The sequence below is a fragment of the Dasypus novemcinctus genome, chromosome 3 (genome assembly GCF_030445035.2).
Source record: "Dasypus novemcinctus isolate mDasNov1 chromosome 3, mDasNov1.1.hap2, whole genome shotgun sequence".
NCBI lineage: Eukaryota > Metazoa > Chordata > Mammalia > Cingulata > Dasypodidae > Dasypus > Dasypus novemcinctus.
Window position 1 is genome coordinate 34,418,984 of NC_080675.1, and position 19,500 is coordinate 34,438,483.

Genomic DNA, 19,500 nt, shown 5'->3' on the forward strand with positions numbered 1-19,500 from the left:
AAGGAGAGCTGCCCAGCGCGAAAGAAAGTGCAGCCTGCCCAGGAATGGCGCCGTACACACAGAGAGCTGACGCAACAAAAAGAAACAGATTCCCATGCCGCTGACAACAACAGAAGTGGACAAAGAAGATGCAGCAAATAGACAGAGAACAGACAACCGGGGTGGTGGGGGAAGGGGGGAAGGGGAAATAAATAAATAAATCTTTAAAAAAAAAAAAAAAAGGAAGGAGGGCCATGGGAGGGCACCTTGGCGTGAACGAAATACAGTTGTTAGGTCGCCCAGGGAAAGGTAATGTGACCTCTCACATGGGGAGTCACAGGTCAGAGAGTAGGGGTGCCTTGGCTGGGCCACTGAGCTCGCGCCTGCAGTGGAGCTGGGCCTCTTGTCACACTGCGGACATCACCGAAGAGCCTCGTCAGCTCGGTGGAGGGATGCAATGCCTCTGCAGTTGGCGTAACTTTGAAGGAGGAAACTCTTTCAAATTTTGACCTAAACATCACATTGCGGCTTTACTTTTTGTGCCACGCACAGGCGCACACATACACATGCACCGCCCTCATCCATGGAGAAACTCCGGGGACCCCTCCTCCTGCTGTGTTGACATCAATTTTATTCTGACTTGTATCTTTACAGAAAATGGCACAGAAATCACAGGGTTAGAATACCTAGAAGTTATTACAGTTCCAAACGCCTCAAGTTTCTTCCTTCTCACCGTATGTACATTATTTACACACCAAGGGCTACAGCTGAACACTTCAAATCATCAGGGAGCAAAGACAGGAGCTGGGGGCAGGGGTGGGGGGAGTTCTGCGAAAGGAATGAAGAAGAAATCAACTTTTGAATACAGAATGAAAACTGCAACTGGCTGTCGCAGGCCTTTCTTTTGTGAGGTATTCCCTGCAAAGGTGGGTGGGACGGTCGGGGGAAATGTCATGAGGAGGTGGGAGGGCAAGGGTCTGTGCCCGGGAAGATGGCTCTGTGCTCCCATTACCACGCAGGTGCAAGAGGCAGCTGTGGAGAGCCGAGAGTATCAGCAGGTCCTCCGATCAGCAGACTGGACAGAGCCCATCTGCCTCCCCCATCCCTTACGCTCCAGCCTGTTTCCTGTATTCTAGTGGACACACATTACGGCATCCACCTGCATGAAGGTGGATACGTCTGCAGCTTAGCTTAGGTTTCCCACTGGCCTCCTGCCTTGTTCCCCTTCCAGGCTTTTCCCACAACCTCCTTAAGACTACCCCGTCCTTGATGAACATTCAGAGCCCCGAGCCACCCCCAGGATTGGCCTCCCAGGGACAGCCTGCATCATGTTGAGTCAAGGCCTGTGCTTCCTAGGTGTCCACCAAACAGCTGAACTGGGTTGCTTCAAGGCAGGGCACATGCGAGCCAGTAATTTGCGAGAAGCTTTAGGGGCAGGGTCACAGGCAGCATATCCGAGAGGATGCTTCAGAACACAGGCTCAGGGGCCCAAGGGGACCTGGATGGGGATCTGGAGTCCTCAGCAGTGCAGTGAGCCCCAGCATTGGTGGGAGGTGCTCCTCCTGGCAGGGCTCGGGACCTGGGCTCGCTACCGGTTGTGTGCTTCGCCACAAGCAGGTGTTGGCACCTGTGATGAGAGAAGCCAGTGGGGGCAGGCTGGGTGTAGAGAGGGTGAGTTCCTGAGGGTGACCAGGGCAGGGTATGAGGCTGAGGGTGGCCTCGAGGCCCATGGTGAGACTTCCTGGGTTTAATCTAGAATCTAGATCCCACTAACGGGTAGGGCAGAGGGTGCAGAGGTTGTGCCTGAGCCTGCAAGGCAGCGCATTCACTGGGTGAGGCCTGGGTCCCCCAAAAGAACAGGCTGGGGTAGAAGCAGACTTCTGCTGAGGACCAGGGAGCTGGGGATACCGGAGCTGGAGTGCAGGTCCTCAATCAGTGTCACGGCTGTGGCAGGCAATGCCTTTGCAGCAATGGGCTTTTAGGCTTGGGCAGAGCAGAATCCGCAGGGGACGGAGAGCTGGGCAGGTCAGAGAGTAAGGAGTGGATTTGGACAGTGACAGCTGCCAAGGGATCGCGTGAAAGGGGCTCGAGGACTGGGGCAGCAAAAAGGCTTTGGAGGCAAGGATGTTGGGAGGAAGAGGAGGCTGAGAGGTCAAGACCAGCTGGGGGAGGTCTCAGGATGGTCCCAAGCCTTGACCAGAACTGAACTGTGCCTAGAGTCACATGGAGGGCCTGTGGGCAGGGGGAGGGAGGCGGACAGCAGGCCTGGGCCCTGCCTCGGGGAGCATCTCCCGGCAACACAGCCCCGAGAGGGGCAGAGTCCTGGGGCTCCAGTGACCTAAGCCATGTCCTCGAGCTGCGGGGGGCTCAGCTTTTCTGTTGGCCTGTCCTCATCCACAGCCGTCTCCTCCTCCGGTTTCTCCGCACCCCGGGCCAGGCCGTCGGGCACAGACACAGTCCCCAGTACTTTGGTGCTGTGCTCCTGAGCTTTGGCTCGGAGCGCGGCGATGCTGTTCTCCCTCAGTTCCTCCTGGGACATGGCCGCCTGCGGGTCAGCGCCCCGCTCCTCCTGCTCCACCGTGTCCAGCTTGGGCAGGGCCTGGCGCTCCACCTCGGGCTTCCTCCCCGACTCGGCGGCTGCCTCCAGCGACTTTTTGTGCATCCCTAAAAAGAATTGTTGGTATTCGGGTTTAGAAAAGCGCCTGGGAAAGCCATCTTGAACTGAAAACAGCAAAGATAGAGAGAGGCCAGAATTAAGGACGAGCAGAAAGCCTTACACACACCGCAGTCACGCGTGTCCCTGGGGGCTGGGGTGGGGGCTGGGGCGGGGGAGGACGGTGCAGGGCTGGGGCTGTGGACCAGCACCTGGGAACCAGGCCTGCAGGGGGCTTCTCCTTGCCCAGGCCCGGAACACCTGGCTCCGGTGGCCTGTTCTGTGCCTTCCAGGGCACAGCACTTGCCTTCCCCATCCCTCCCTCCTGGGACTGCAGGACCCACTCTAAGCTGGTGCTGTACTCAGACGCGGTGGCAGGTGGGGGCAGATGGCAGGTGGAAAGACTTGGGAGGGAAGAAGTCTTTGTGCAAAGCCAGTAGGTGGCCAAAGAGACCTGGGGAGTCCCTCAGCCCCCGGGAGGAGAGGGGGGCATTTCAGTCACCATCAGTCCACCTCTGGCTGAGAAGAGTGGGGGTGTAGAAACCTGAGGGTAACAGCCTCGTCATCCTCACAGGACAAAAGAACCCATAGTTGGGGACCTTCCGTCCAGGATGAGAGAACCATGTACCCCACTGGTCGGTGCAAGGGACGGACACCAGCCCCCCCCCCCAGTCCCCCGGGGAGGACGGGGAGGCCTCTCTCCTTCTGTGTGGCCCAGATGCCCCAGCTCCAGGACTCTGTCCTCTCCCCGGGGAGCCCGCTCTCCTCACCACAGGGGCAGGGCCCCGAGGAGGGTGCGGGCTCTTACCCAGGAGCCACGGGGCACAGGAGTCCATGATGCCATCCTTGGCGGACTTGAGGATGGACTCGGGGAGCGGGATGGAGTGCCGCACCATGGCCCCGTACAGCCCGTACTCCGCCATGACGCTGCTCCGGCCCCAGCACTTCTCCCGCTTCCTCCACTTGGCTCTGCGGTTCTGGAACCAGACCTGCAAGCACAGGGGGACAGGTCGGTCTGTGCTCTGAAAGGCCCTCCCCCGACGTCCACCTGGAGTTAAGCTCCCCGCCCCTCAGGTGACCAGCCGGCCAAGCACCTTCGACCTTCTCCCTTCTGATGGTGGGTTTCTCCAGCAGTCCTTACCTAAGCTCGCCCACCCGCGTTCCTCCAGGCTCAGGGATGCTCAGGATAGGACCTCAGGTCCCTTGGAAATGATCCTTATCAAAGCAGTCCTAGGAGGACTGGAGAAGGGACACGCCTCCTGACAGGGTCATACAGGTGGGCAGTACACAGGTGCGGCTCTCTATGTGCAGCCGAGAGGCCCTGAGCAACCTGGCAGGTGGTCACACCTCCAGGGACACACAGAATCTCTTTCCTGATTTGCAGGGGGTCCAAGGCACCCTCTCCTGCTGAACCCAAGGACAGAGTGGTCAGGGAAGGCTGCAAGGTGGGTGCCGACTCCAAGCAAAAGGGGGTGGATGGTCGTGGGGGATCTCATCCAGGTCCCCGGAAGCCACACCTGCCCCACACAGGGCAGAGACGCGCCCTTCTCCACCTGCCCCATGCCGTGCCACACAGGGCAGAGACGCGCCCTTCTCCACCTGCCCCATGCCGTGCCACCGCGCCCTCGCCATTGCTCTCCACAGTTTGGCCTTAACTCTGGTGATATTAGGGCGAGCTGGGCAGCTCTTCCTCATCAGGAAACACAGACCAACCTCCCCGGAATGAGGACCCAATGGGGGTGGCGTCCGAGGGGAGTGGGGCGGGGGGCTCTCTAAGGAAAGCTTCCCCAATGCTTTCTCCCGCCACGAAGCTGACTGGTGCCGAGTCTGAATGAGAATGGGGCGCGCTCGGGGTGTCTACAGCCCTCCGGCCCTGCTTTTGGAGGAGACCCCAGGATCCCGGCCATATTGGAGGAATGGGGGGTGGGGTAGGATTTGGGGTCTCCCAAAACATCTTTCCCGGGAGACCTCAGCTGCGCTGTCCCCAGAGGTGAGCGGCCCGCGGGAAGCTGCTGTGCTGCAAGGCCCCCCGGGCGCGGCCGGGCCCCCTCCCGCTTCCTCGCGGCACCCCCGGGACCCCGCGGGCAGCCAGAGACCCCAGGCACCAGGGAGGGTGGGGGGGGGGGCGGGGAGGGAAGTGGAGGGCTCGGGAAAATCTATTAATTTCCTCTGCGATTTCCATTCCTCGCTGCGGCCCCTTCCCCCGCCCTCCCCTCCTCTCCCCCCCCCTCCCCTCCCCCGCCCTCTGCGGCGGAGGTAGCAGCTTTTGATGAAAAATTGCTCCGGCTCTATTCAGGAGGCGGCAAAAGAAGAGTCGCCCCCAGGGGCAGCCCTGGGCTGATTGAAAAATAAGTTAATTTCAGTTTGAATCGATGGGCCTCAGGCACTGAAATATCACGGGAAATTAAAGCGGCCGCTCTCCCGGGAGCCGCAGCATTGACCCGCACTAATTAATACTGGGGAGGCAGCGCTCGCCTCGCCGCGAGCCGCAGCCCCTCCCCGGGGGACCCCAAACACTTCTCATTTAACTAATTAGACGGGGAAAATTGGGTGTTAATTTGTTTAGGATTTTCCCCCACTTCCCCTCGGCCGCTTCCTCCCCCGGTCCCCGCCCCGCGCGGGGCGCGGGAAATGAATGCGGGGCTCGCCGGCAGATGGCTGCCCCGGTCACTCTGCAATCTTCTCCGACTTGATTGCTTGATTAGGTCGTTAGCACATTAAAAAAAAAAAAATTGCTTGCCGTCTGGCGCTGGCGTGATGAGTGGGACGCGCGGCAGCGCCTGGGTAATTTATCTTTTTATACGGCAAAGAATTTGATTTCAATCTGCAGATATATGGGGCGCCTTTGACACCTGTTTAACATCGCGCCGCTGACAGCTTAACCCTTTGCTGCCTCCGCCGGGAGGGCCCGGGGCTCGGGGGTCCGCGCGCGCCCGCCCTTCCCGCCGCCGCCGCCGGGAGGAGCGAGCGCCCCGCGGCCCGCGGAGGCCCCGAGTCTGCGGCCCGCGCCGCCCAGGGCGCGGCGCACTGGGCTCCCGCGCCCGCCCCGCCTCGCGGCCCCCGCGCCAGATAAGCCCGAAGGGCAGAGACGCCCTGCCCGGGAGGAAAGACCGCGCGGCCCGCGCACACCTTTAAGTTTGTAACTCTTTGGGCATTTCTTCTTTTATCAATAGCCGGTAGCCTCGAGAACTGGGAGACAGCCACCTCCACCCCCACGATGACCAGCGCCACTAGAAAACGGTCGTGCGTCCCACCCTGGGCACCTTTGCCACCACCTGGGCCCTGTGGTGCGGTCATCGGGCCCTCCGGGGGAGCTCGCAGGCGAACGTCTGAGGCGTCCCCCTGGTCGCAGCCCAGACACCCTGGGTGCCCTGAAGAGCGGGGAGCGGTGCGCAAGGCCCGCCCAGGCCACGGGCCCTGCTCTGCCCCGGGGTTTACATCTCTCCCCAGGACTGCCGGCCTACGCAGGCCTGACTGTACCCTGCCTAGTTGCCCTCCCATTGGCACTTGGTCCCCCTCTACAAGTATCCCAGCTTTCAAGGGGCCTTCACCCACGGAATGACTTCTGGTTTCATCCACCTCAGAGAACACAGCTAAGAATGGACCTCCTGGTGATGAAATTCCAGGCACCAACTCCTGACTGATTATAAGCAAGCCACTCGCTTCCTGGTTGGGAGATCACCTGTCCTGACTGGATATGCTAATGCATTATAAATCTAAGGGTCTCAACCCCTTAACTGGAACCCTAAGGGCCAAACTTGAGAATGGTTTGGATTTAAGAAAGGATATGTGATGCATATACTGCATGTTACATAACACACTGCAAACCCAGCACCCCATAATCAAACCCGTCAGTTTTGATTTCTGCAACATAACTATATGTATTTACACTGAGTGGATAGATAAATAGAGTATAAGATCCAGACCAGGTTTTTGCCACCAAATGAGTTTTGATGCCAAAAAGTAAAGAACTTTCTGTTCGCAGCACGGTTTGGATTTAGAAATTCTGGAGAGGAGATTTTGAAGCATAAAAGATGAAGATGGGAGAGCAGATGTAGCTCAATGGTTGAGCACCTGCTTCCGATGTATGAGGTCCAGGGTTCAATCCCTGTAAGAAAGAGAGAAAGAGAAAGGGAGGGAGGGAGATAGATGTCCCCACCTGCCCTAGAGTGGAAGGCTGAGAAGGTGGTTGCCTCAGTTTTCCCCAGGTGTTCCAAGAGCACTGAGGCTTGAGCTGGAGGTGGGACCTTCAGATGAGGTGGCATCTTTATTGGAACACTGAAGAAAGGGTGCAGAATTGGGATTTAGATCATCTCTGCAGCCTGCAAGCAGAAACTTTTCCCCCAGTCTTCTCATTTGGGCAAATGAAAAACTGGTCTGCAGATCAGGACTTTGCCCGTACTCTCCCAGGGGAGTTGGTGCCAGCTGGTTGCTCAAACCAGGAGTCATCCAGACTCTGGGTTATAGGCTCCTGGAGTGCCTGGCTCTCTACAAAGACCAGATGCTGTTCCAATTTATAGAGGAAACCTTGGACAGCCAAAACAATTTCTTTTTAGGATAGCTGGCAAGGAGCCCGTGGCACTGGTGCCTTTAAGGGACGTTGACAAGAGCTCAGAATTTGCCCTAACCACTCTTCATATTTACTTTTCTCTTCCCTTCCTAAAAGCAACCAGCCATGTGTACAGAACTTAAAAGTTTGTACGAAGCGTTGAGGTCAGCCAGTCCTTGAACTGGACTTCCTAGCTCTGACAATAATCACTGTGTGACCCTGGGCAAGTTGCTTGGCTTCTGTCAGTCTTAGTTCTCTTCAAACATAAAATAAGAATACTGCCTTACAGAGTTGTTTTGAGGGTTAAATGAAATCCACGAAGGTGCCTAAAGCAGTGCTTGCCACACAGAATGTGCTCAATAAGCATTAGTTATTATACCTGTGGAAGCCCAGAAGACCAGAGCTTGTCCAGAGGGCGGGTTCATCAGTAGCACTACTGCCCGTCTGGCTTCTTCCGCCTGCTTTCTAGCAATGCTGGGCGGACAAATAACGACAACAATGACAATCGACAATTGCAGCAGCAGCAGCAGCACTCAGGAAGGAGGAGGGAAAGAAAGAACTGACCTCTGGGCTGTAATATTTTCATACAAATGGCCTCCAGTTTCCCCTCTTGGCACGCAGAAGGCCAAACAGATGTCCTTGAAAGTCCTCCTACAGTGCAAGTGTATTCTAGCCCTTGAGTTTCGAATGGGAGAGAGGCCCATGCAGTGCCACCCGCTCCCGCAGTCCTGCAGGCCTTCAGGAGTGGGGGGCCTGGGGTGGGGATCCTTGCTCTGCCTCCAACTGGTTTTGGGATCTTGGGTACATTTCTTAACCTTTCTGTGCTCCCAGTTCCTCAGCTGCCAAGTGATAGTATCTCCACAGAGGTTTGTTGTGAAAATTAAATAAAATAGTTCCTGGGAAAAGCCTGGCACATAGGAAGAGCTTTAAAAAATGTTGGCCTGATGCTTGGATTCTGTGGGCAAACGTACAATGAGAGGAGGCTTTGCTTTTAAGCAAATGCTCCATGACGGTTTTAATAAAACCCAGGGTCTCCCACCTCCTACGGTCGAGATTCCGTGTTAGCATTTAGACTGCTTTCCTCCTCGGCCTCTTGGTTCTGTGGACGCCTCGCTCACCTGCTTTCCTGACTGCCCACTTTTTAGAACAGCCTGCTCTTCTCCCGTGGAACCCTTCAGGCGAGCTTGTGTCAAGGCCTCAGCAAGGACCCTGCCTTGCACCTCAGGGCTCCGAGGGCCCAAAAAGGGACCCATAAGTGACATCAAGGGACACCAGTTCTGGAGGCCCAGGCCAAGGAGAGTGAGAAGATCTTCCAGGTTGGGGAAGAACCTGGGGTTCCCGATCCATTTCCCCTCAGAGGGGGTGCCCCAGCACCGCTCAGCCCAGGTAGGATGCCTCCAGCTGCCAGCAGCTGGTCTGGCAGGTGCCTCCAAGCTGGCAGAGGGGGTGTCTGTACCTCCAAGGATGGACTGGAACCAGGGAAGGACTTCTTGCTAAGTGGGTGCTCTGCTGCTGCCAGGCATGCATGCAGCAGGCCGGGCAACTCCATCAGCTCTTTATGTGGGTGACCAGCAGCAGCGGCTGGGGCCGGAAGCACAGATTCTCTTGTCTCTGCACCATCACAGAGGTCCTGCCCCACCAGCTCCCATCTTTACATCCCCACAGGACAGCACACCCAGGGCTCCTTCCCTCGATGGGTCTCCCAGCAGACCTTCTCTGGTGCCCCCAGAATCACCACCTACAGGAGACATCGTTCACCACAAATGCTCTTTTCACGCACGGGTCACTGTGCTGCTCCAAACCCTGCCTTCCCATCTCGCCACAAGCCATCCCCTGGCTCTGCCGGCCATGCGGAGCTTCCCCACATTCTCGCAGCTTCTTTCCTCTTCTCTGTCTGGAAGCTGATTAATTTGGGCTCATTGCTGGTGTGACTTAACGACTTCACCCTTCAAACCCACTCAGCACTTCTGACACCATATTTCAACAGTCCTTCGCTTCTCTAGACAGGCCGGGCCTTGCCGCAGCCTCCAATGCCCACTAGGGGGCAGCTCTGCCCGCGTTTCCTGGCAGCCTTAGGCAGCCTCCTTCCCTGCACACCTGACAGGTCGTTTAGCACTTCCTTCCACCTAAAACCCAGAGACACCGCTTCTGAGTCTCCAACCAACTGTTTTTAACACTGGATGCATACAGCGTCATCTGGGGAGCTTAAAAAAACTTTCAGATACCCAGGCTGCACCCCCAACCAATGAAATCAGAATTACTGGGTGTGGGGGCCCAGTATGGGTATTTTTAAAAGCTGCCCTGGTGATTCTAACAAACATTGTGGGCTAAGATACACTGCAGACTCTTTTCCATCTAAGTACCAAGCTTCTAACTTCTAGAATATAAGCCCCTATTGCCTTGTTCTCCACCCTTGGGCAGGAACCACTTTAAAAAGGGCAAAATCGAGAATCCAAACTTCTACCATATATACTAAGTATACCATATGCACTAAGCCACTAAAAATGTGTGTGTGTGGGGGGGCTCCATTCATTTTGCATGTTCATATTTCTGTAATGTTTGTATTTTTATAACAAGTATGACTCTTGCCAGAAAAAAAATACAAATAATAAGCGAATATACCTCTATTTAATCCCACGTGGTCTCATGTGAGCCTAATTGAGCACTTACTTTCCTCTCAGTCCCGGAGACTGGGGACTCCAGAGACTGGGGTAAGAACAGCATCTTACTCACCTGGTTGTTGTCAGGATGAAATGGAACGAGGCATGGGAAGGCACTTCACAACATTTGGGACAATGGCAAGTATTTAATAAATGCCAGTAATAATAATAGATTCACTAAATTAGAATTTCCGAAAATAATGCTACTATCTTACAAATGAATAATTTAAGGCTCAGAGTTTGACTTGCTGGTTGTGAAGCAAGGATTAGAAGTAGGTTTCCATTAGGTACTGTGGGGTTTCATTAGCCACTAGACATAGGCCTCACACATATCGGGGTGTTTATTTGGATGGGCCCAGCAAGGGAGTGGCCCAGCTGTCCACCTGCAACTGTCCAGCTCTACCTGTCCTGCATCCCATTCCAGCAGTGATGGCCCAGAGACATGGGAAGGACCCCACCCCTTCCTTTTACAGAAGAGGAAGCCGAAGCCGGGAGTTGGGAAGTGACCTCGTCTCTATCCCACCTGGTGGGTGTCAGATCCAGGGCTAAGAGTGTGGGCCCCTGCCATGCGGTCCATTCCACCTTGAGAATCTCTAATTTCTGACCTGGAGTCCCTGATAACTGCCTCTTCTCCCCCAACACACACTCATAGGCCTCTGACAGAAAGCTCTAGAGTAGTCACTTTCCATCTTTAGATGTATGTTCTCACTTAAACAACATGCCAAGAGGGAATGATGAGGAAGCACTGTAGTGGTTGGAGACTCAAGACTCAGGTTTGAATCCCGCCACCACCTGGCACTACCTCCTACTCTGGCAGACGACTCTGTGCCTCAGGTTCTTCATCTGTAAAATGGGAATAATAATATCTAGGTCATCAGAATGTTCTGAGAATTACTTGCGGAATATGCATGAAGTATCTCTGGAAGAAAATAGAAGAAATGTTACCACTGGAGGGGCTGCTAGTGGGTAAGGAGATTCATTTTTCTTCCTTTTGAACTCATGTACATGAATCTGCCCACTGAAAAATATTTTCTTAATGAGTGAATTTTTTTATTTAAAAAAAATTTTTTAAGAGGTACTGGAGATTGAACCCAGGACCTTGTACCTGGAAGCAGGTGCTCAACCACTGAGCTACATCCGCTCCCCAATGAGAGTTGGTTTTTTCATTTGTTTGTTTTTTAGGAGGTACTGGGAACTGAACCCAGGACCTGGTACATGGGAAGCAGGCACTCAACCACTTGAGCTACATCTGCTCCCAATGAGTGAATTTTGTTTTGCTTTGTTTTAAAACAGCGCCTGGTACTTAATAAATATTGGTTATTTTTATAAAGAAAGTTTGGTATATATACACACACCCTGATTCAAACGACTTCTGTTCCCCAGCTTCACGTCAAAGCAAAGGTTCAAACCCAAGTGGCAGGGGTGGAAAATGTGGGCTTTGGGTTCAGACCAGGACTTGAATCCTGTGTCTCCCACTTACTAGCTGTGTTGCATTGGGCAAGTTGCTGGGCCTCAGCATCCTCAGTTGTAAAAGGATACTAATGGTCTCTACCTCCTAGATTGTCCTAAAGATCGACTGGGGTCAATGCTGAAACCAAGTGAGGGCTGGGCCCCTGCCAGGCCCCAGGGCCTGCTCTGAGCACTTTACACATCTCGCTGCATCTACACAACAGGCAGGTGCCACTTTCCTCCCCATTTTACAGATAAGGTTTGGGAGGCTCGGCTGGGTAAGTAGCTTGCCCAGGCGGCTCAGCTCATAACTGGTGAAGCCAGGATGGGAGCCCAGGCAGCGGCTCCAGAGGAGGGGTCCCTAACCGCTAGACCACCCAGCCGCCCCTGTGCATGTTGCATATTTACGGGAGCACCTGCAGCTGGAACATATTCCGTAAATTACAGCTGTGATTGTTGTTGATACATGCTAGGACCTTTCCCAGGGCCCTTGATAAAACGCTCTGGGGCAGGACTGCTCGGACCACCCGCACCTTTCTGGGGGCAACATTTAGCCAAAGAACCACACGGTGCTCAGAGGGTTGGAGCGATTCTTGCCTCGGGCTCTCTCATGTCCACAAAATGCCAGAGTCATTCCTCACAGTCCCAAGGTGATTAATGCTCCTCCTTGGCACACCCCACTCCTCCCGGTGGCTCTCTGGAAGCCTGGCCCCCGCTGCCCGGGCCTGTGGTGCCGTGCAGGGACCGTTCCAGCTGAGGGAGCACCTTACCCAAATCCTGAGCCCAGTGGGCTCCAAACGCCCCCTCCCGCCACCACCACAACAGCCAGATTTAGGACAGCCCACTGAAAGAGACAAGCTGTTGCAATTACTGGACAATAGTGCAAATGTGGGGCACGCCAACCAGAGGAATTCATCAGCCCTCCACCCTCACCCCGGACACCAGTGATGGCCAGCTGTGTGCTGAAGAAGGCATCAGGGTGACCACACTTGGGCTGGATGGGCCCTTGGCTTACACACTACACACACACTCGCCCAAACACTACATACACCCCACACACAACACATGCTACACATACTCCACATCATGCACGCCACACATACATACAATGCACAACACCTACACATACAGCACATGGCCAGGTGCTCACGCAAATCACACACGATACGAGTTTCAGCACCAACCCCCAGCCCTCACCCCAGTGGAACCCAGTTGGGTGGGGGTGATGGATCCAGGCCACCATGGATGGATAATGCACCACACAGATAATCTGCTTAAGAATAATTGAGCTTATGGTTAGTGTCAATGTCTAAAGCCATCAGTGGAAATTCCAAGTGGATTTCCAGGGGAGAAGGCCCTTCTGGAAAAGCAGCTCCCGACCTCATTTCCCACTCTCTGGTTCTCCAGTGGAAGATTGCCAAGCAACCTCCCCACGCCCCGCAAACCCACACCACACCTGGAGACACAGAGGACCTGGACAGGGGAGGTGGTGCGGGAGCTCCCTTCCTCCCATGTCCCAGCCTCAGCAGGGAACTCCTCTCTGGACCACTTGGGTGATGGGAGCAGCTGTCATTTAAGGGGACGCTCCAGCTCAGGCAACTCCAAATCTTCTGGAAATGTTCCCCACCCCACTCATTTCTTCTGCCTCGTGGAGATCCTGCCCAGAAAGTCATCAAACTTGATCTTCTCCAGAAAAATTCTAAAGCAGCTCCACTCCTTCCTGGCTAAGGGGGTTCTGGACTTGAGTCTGCTGCAAGGATACCCCCCCAGCTGAGCACACTTCACCCTGAACTGAGCACCCAGTGGCTGCTTATGCCACAGAGCTCCCCAGGAGGGGAGTCCCGGGGCCTGATCACATGTCCCAGGTCACACCTGCCAGACCTGACTCGGGGAGATGGGAGGAGCAGGGCTTGGGGCAGGACCAGCGGCTGCCCGACTGTGAGCGGAAAAGGAGCCTCAGGTGGACAGAGGTGGTGGATGCAGGAAGTGAGGGGGCAACACCTTCCATGGGGAGGGGACTGGAGGGCAGGGAAACAGACTGGGGTCAGGGCTAGAAGCCACCTTCCCCCACACAGCCTCCCAGAGAGGCCTGGGGCCACCACTGCCCTGGAGCAGACACTTAGCTGCAGCTGGGGCCATCACCATAACAGGAGTCCTGCTCAGGACCCAGCACCCACCCATCCTCCTTCCCTCACCACCAGGTTCCCTCAGGATCCTCTGACAGCCTCAGCTTTCACTGTCTGCGGGAAGTCTATGCTGTGGACCAGGCACATCTGCAAAGCTTCTTGTCCCCCCACAGTGCCCACCTCACATGGTAGGTGCAGAGCAAATACCTGCGGCTCAGGTAACTGTTTCAGGCAGGCACGTCCCTACAGCAGTGGTTGGAGGTGGGGGCCATGGCACCAGGGGTCTCATGAGTGTCTGGGACCCTGGAGCAGTGGATGTCCCCAGGAGTGGGGAGGGAGGGGCCCCATTACCTGTATCCTGTCTTCCGGTAGCTCCGTTTTCATGGCCAGCATCTCCCGGGCATAGACGTCTGGGTAGTGGGCCTCGTTGAAAGCCTTCTCCAGCTCCTCTAGCTGGTAAGAGGTAAAGATTGTCCTGAGGAGCAAAACCGCACACTCAGCACCCCGGAAACAGAAAGAGCCTATCCCAGAGAGAAGAGAAGCGCCCTCCCTTGTGTCCCCTGACCAGAGCCCAAACCTAAGTTGGTTGGCACAGCCCCCGCCCCCATACACACTCACACTAACGTTCACATCCACTCACATGCTTGCACGCACAGCCATAGTTTAACCCTCTGGACTCGTCTTCATTCAAGGCTAAGGGCCCAAGCTGCAATTTTCTGGGGGGATGGGAGGGAGAAGGTGCATTATTTTCATCCCCAGTGACACTTCACAATTGGAAACTTTCTGGAGATGCTTTTAGGGGAAAGGATGTTAAGGAGGAAACTGTAGAAAACTGCAGAATCCCCGCCCCCCACTTCCCAAGCACAGAGACACAGACAAATAAGTGTACCGGCGCCGCCCGGACCTGCTTCCTGGGCTCCTCTCACAGTCTCTAGAGATGATTTTTAAATTTGCACTCAAAGCACGAAGAGTCACCAGAGGGTCAAATGCAGCTGCACCCCAGTGTTTGTATAGCTGAGACCTGAATCTCCCACCCTAACACGCCAGCCCTCCTCACCTACCCTTTCCCTGCCGCCACCTCATCTGCCCTCCCTGCTCCCTAGAATATCCCTCTGAGTTGAGTCTTTTCTCCTGTCACCTTCCAACCACCCCAGAATCACCCAGGGGAGTCCCATTCAGCTTACCCTGAGAGCCCACCTGCACAGCACACCCCATTGCCCTACCCCAATGCCCGCTCTGTTCATATTCGTCTATCTGGGGCCACAAACTGCTTCAGAAAGCAGGTAATAGCAACAATCGCTCACCCTAGGAAAATGCAAAAATGAATATGCTCCAACACATCAAATTTTGCATCGAATATTAGGGGGCTCATAGAACCCCTCTCTTGAGTAACCACCAAGTACCTACTTCCAGACACAAAATCCTCCCTTTTCTCTTAATTTCACCAGGTCGCAGGTGACTGTTATCCTGGACCTGCATCAAACCAACAGCCAAGATAGTCCAGATTGCACAAACCAGACTCGTAAAAACACCGTGTTTACCAGTTTTAGACCTGGGACCGGCACAAGGGTCTAGAATCCCTTACAGCTGCACCCTCACCCCAGCCCAACACAAGGAAAAAGCACACATTTTTAGCCCCACACATTCCTCACGCTGGTGTCAGCTTTAATATCTTGGGAAATGATGCAACGTGCATGTGAGGAAGAAAGATTCTGCTTTTCATAGCAAACGACTGGTTTGATTCTAAATCGTTTCTCTCCTATTCTCTAGGGGAGGGGTGGAATGCTTATGTATACAGAAAGTTAATTCTTCAGAATTTTGAAGGCTGCTTTCTATTTCTCTCCTGCCACTTGCAGAGGGCCCCTGAGCAACTCATCAAAATAAACAATACATTTTAAAAAAGCAAGTCTTTTTCAAAACTAGGGAGACTCGGCAGGCAGGTAGCATGAGCTGGCCAAAGCCAAAGAAGACAGCTGATTGTAGGTCATTTTGGACCATTCGAGTGCTGGGAGATGCCCCAGTCAAGAAAACCTCGCATCCCCCCAACTTCCCTAATTCCTGCCTCAGAGCAGATCCATGTGCTGTCTTTTTCCCCAGGAAGTCTCACCTCCCCCACCCCCGCACCCCCACAATGTGACCTAAATCCTGCTGCCAGCTTTATGCAGGACCCCAGACCCTTCCAGCTCCTGTGCTGAGCTTTCCAGGTAAAGAGAACAAAATCCGAAGAGACTCCAGCCACAGCTGCTAGCTACATCCCCCCTACTCCACCCCACCCCTGCTAAGTCTGGGTTGTTTCTGGGAGATAAAGACATGCCCATTCCTCATCACCAGACTACAGAGGATCTTAGCCCAAATCCCCAAATAAGAGAATCTCTTTATTCTCTTATTTGACACATTTCTCAGTCATTGAAAACTGCACCCATTATCAGTAGCCATTCTCCTCTCCCCAATAAGCTGCTCCCTTCATGCACCAGAAATAGTCAGAAACCTAAGGCAGTGAATTCCCTGGTATTTGCAGTTGCCACCCTACCTCCCTGGGAACCTTTCGAAGCGCCCTACAGGCTTCCCTGGAGGACAGGGTGTCAGGCGAGGACAGAGGGTGGGAACCCAGAGTATGGGCTCTGGGCTACAGACCGTGCCAGTGCCTCCCCTGAGATGTTCCCATGCCAACCCTGCACCAAGGGGGTGGGAAGGCTTTTTTCCAGGGTTCTCCGTGCCCTCCATCCCCCACGGACATAGAGGCAGTTCAGCCAGACTCCCACCTGCCCTTTCTCCAAGGACCCCCACCCTTCGGTGGGAGGCTGACCCGATCACCCACCCTGGGACCCGCGTCAGATGGGGGCATAGGAGATTCTAATGAATAGTTGTTAAATAAATCAGGACGGACTACAAGGGAAAAAGTTTCCGTTTAAAACAAAACAAGCAAAACAGCAACAACAAAACACAAACAGCTGCTTGAAAGGAAGGAGCGGAGGTCACTGAGAAGCCTCGTAGATCACCCTTATCCAAGCCGGAGCCTGTTGGGGTTTGAGAGGGCAGGACCCCCTGTTAAAAGACGGGCTCGGTAGGGGTGCTGCCGGTGAGGTGAGCTTACGAAGAGAGAAGCGCAGAAGAGCAAGTGAGAACAAACTGGGGAGAGAGAACGGGATACGTGGGGGCGGGGAGGGGACCTGGGGAGCGCCCGGGTGGGGAAATGTCCCCACAGCCGGGACCCTGCGGGCTCGGCCCCTGCACCGGAACCCGGAGACAGCCGGGCGGGGAGCGGGGGCAGCGCCTGGGAGCAGCTCTCGCCGAAGGTCAGGCAGGTTTTTGGTTCTTGCTCCTTTATTCCTAAAAAAATAAACCCTCCTCCTAAATTTACATTAGGAAGTGGTAGCAGCGGTGCCGGTGAGGAAGGGAATGAAGGTCCGAGGGTTGGGGCAATTACTTTTCAGGATACATCTTTCGGAACCTACTGAATTTTTAACTTTGTGCCAGTGTCGCCCATTTAAAAACATTTAAAACACACGCACAACAATAACCCTCTTTAGTCTGAATCCGCAGACAGCCCACGACTCCCGTCCAGCTAGGGCTGGTGGCATCATCCAGTCCACACACCCCCCCTCCTCCATCTCACAGACGGGGAAACTGAGGCTCACTGAAGGGAAGCGACCTGCCCAGGATCAAAAAGTGCAGAAGCCAAAAGAAAAATGTCCAGGAATGCAGATATCACGCTCGAACTTTGGGGAACGGTGGGGAGCAGAAGGCTTAGGGGTTGGGAGAGCGGGCAGGGAACACCGGAGAGAAGTGGGGGGCGGGGGACAGAAGGCAAAGGGATGGGCCGGGACGGGAGGCGAGGGCGGGCCCCAGTCAGCCGAGGCTGTGCGTGGCTCTCGAGTGGGCCGCGCAGGGGTGCGGGGGCCGCCAGCCCCTCTCTGGCTCGGGTTTGGCCGGGGTTGCGGCCTTTCATGTCTCCGCAGAAGGAGGGGGAAAGCAGAGAGATGCCGGCGCCCCGGCCGCCCCTGTCGTCCTCGGGCTCCTCACCTGGGCCCCTGGCAGATTTTCCCTAACGACCCCGGGGCTGCTTTCCACCCAGAGGTGGCCTAGGACCTCCGACCCGGGGTTGGCGCAAACCGGGTCCGAGCGACCGCGCCTAGATCAGGGGACCGCGGCGGGAGGGCGGGAGAGGTACTAGAAAGCGCCGCGCGGCCCTTCCTTACCTATGTCGCCGCTTCTTCCGCTTTTTGGTCTGGTTTAAAGCTGATTTGGACATTTTTCGGTCGCTGGAGGAAACATCTTCAGAATCTGAAAAGCGGGCGTAGGGACACGCGGCCCATGAGGGGTGCGCTTGGAGGCGGCCCAAGCCTCCGAGGGCCCCGCCGCGGGCCTTCTCCCGGAGCGGCGGGGTCTGCTCGATTTCCCAGGAAGCCCGCCGGGACCCCCGGTGGTCGCCCACATCTCGAAGCCCAAGCTGCCCCACGCACGCCGGCGCCCGAACCCCAAGGTTTTGAACAGATTTCGTTGGAAGAGAGAAAGAGACGGCCGGCCCGGGACGCTGGGGGTCGCAAGGAAGTTCCGGGCTCGGCGCCCTGCCCTGCCCTGGCACCCCTGGCACGGAGAGTTGGCCCTAAGGAGCGATGCCCACGCGCCGGGCTCCGGGAAGGGCCGGGGGCTCCCGGCGCAGCCCCTTCCGCAGCCCGCGCAATGCGCCCCCGCTCGAGGCTGGAGAGCCTGCGGTTCGCCACTTTTCGTTGCTCCCCAAATATAAACCAACAAAATGCAAACGAAAAACCCGGGGAAGAGCCGAACGTGAAAAAGAGCCGGAGGGGCAGAGCCGCGGAGGAGCAAGGCCGGGGAAGCGGCCCGGGGATGGCGCGGCGGGGTCGTCCAGGGGCCCGAGCCCGCGCGCCCGCGAGGCGCCGGGATCCGCTATCGTGCGGTGCTTCCCTGCGCTCGCGGCTGCTTCGGCGCCGCAGTGACCCGGTTGTCTCTGCTCGTGGGGGGTGAAAAATAGGCCCCAGCTGACAACAAGGGGGTTGGGAATGGAGAAGCGGAGGAACTTTGGACACCAGGGCTGGGGCAGGAGCCGGCAGCCGCTTTCCCCGGCCGCCGGCGCAAGGACCGGCATCGGGTTCCAGGAAAGAGGGTCCTCACGGAGGCCGGGCCTCAGTGCACGGTGACCCTCCGCAGCGCGGGCTCCGATACCCTGCGTCCCCATTTACAGGGAGGCCCCACCTGGGCGCCGCGGCCGGGCCGGACGCGGGGACCCGAGAACAGCGCGGCGGCCGGAAAGGCTGGCGCGGAAAATCGGCGGGCGCCGCGAGCATCCTCTTGGCCCTGGCCGCGGCTCCCGAGCGCGCCATAACCAGGCCCTGGCCGCGACCCAACGACCTGGCACCAACTTTTCCGCTGGAGAAGGCCTTGTCGGGCAGGCGAGAGCCGACAGGCGCGGAGCTCGCGGTCGTCGCCCCCGGGCAGGCGGCCGCACAGCCACCCCCTCACCTACCCGAGCTGGCCGTCTGGCTGGTGTCCAGCGGCCCCGACGCTCTGCCCAGCGGCTGCAGGTGGACGTTCTGCGGGTCGGACAGCACTTCCAGGAAGGTGGGCTGCGCGTAGAAGCCGGGGAGCCCCCCGGGCCCCAGCAGCCCCATGGCGCCCACTCCTGCTGGGCTGAGCACGGAGCGCGCTGCCAGCAAGTGCCCGGGGGCCAGGCCGTCGAGGGCAGCCCGTGGGTGGGAGCTGGGGGGCTCCTTGTTCAAGCCCAGGATCTCCTGGATGCCGAACCCGGTGCACCTGGCCGGGGCGCCCCCCGAGGTACTCTTGGCCACTGTCTCAGCTTTGGGCTTGCTCAGCGCTTCCCCCGCTTTCCCCGTCATCTCCCGGCTCTTTGGAGGGGTTGAGACCGCTGGTCTTTTGCTCCCCCCACCCCCCCGCCGGGCTCCCGGCTTCGCGAAGTTGGTCCCAGGTGCCCCCTCCTGTGTCTGATGCTCTGGAGCCCCAAGGAGATTCCCCTTTTATCCAACCAGGCGGCAGCCCAAGTGGGGTCAGAGCTGAGCAGCCAATCACCGGGGCCAGGAGCGATTAGGAATTCCAAAAAGCTGGCAG

At 56.4% G+C, this 19,500-nt stretch overlaps 1 protein-coding gene across 1 annotated transcript; it reads right to left on the reverse strand.

Annotated features, from left to right (window-relative positions):
• Positions 1-2,317: 2,317 nt before the first annotated feature.
• VSX2 (visual system homeobox 2) lies at positions 2,318-19,271 on the reverse strand. Its single transcript, XM_058293076.1, has 5 exons — positions 18,902-19,271; positions 17,616-17,700; positions 13,768-13,891; positions 3,441-3,621; positions 2,318-2,700 (listed from the first exon to the last, which is right to left on the reverse strand). Exons 1-5 carry the CDS (start codon positions 19,269-19,271, stop codon positions 2,318-2,320), a joined length of 1,143 nt encoding a protein of 380 aa, XP_058149059.1.
• Positions 19,272-19,500: the final 229 nt, after the last annotated feature.

What these genes read in the sequence shown, in the direction of transcription:
- VSX2 (XM_058293076.1), bottom strand. Translation starts at nt 19,271, where the DNA reads ATGACGGGGAAAGCGGGGGAAGCGCTGAGCAAGCCCAAAGCTGAGACA. An exon ending in CAGCCAGACGGCCAGCTCGG is followed by an intron (nt 17,701 to 18,901) that starts GTAGGTGAGGGG and finishes CCCGCTTTTCAG; the next exon opens with ATTCTGAAGATGTTTCCTCC. An exon ending in TACCGGAAGACAGGATACAG is followed by an intron (nt 3,622 to 13,767) that starts GTAATGGGGCCC and finishes CTGTGCTTGCAG; the next exon opens with GTCTGGTTCCAGAACCGCAG.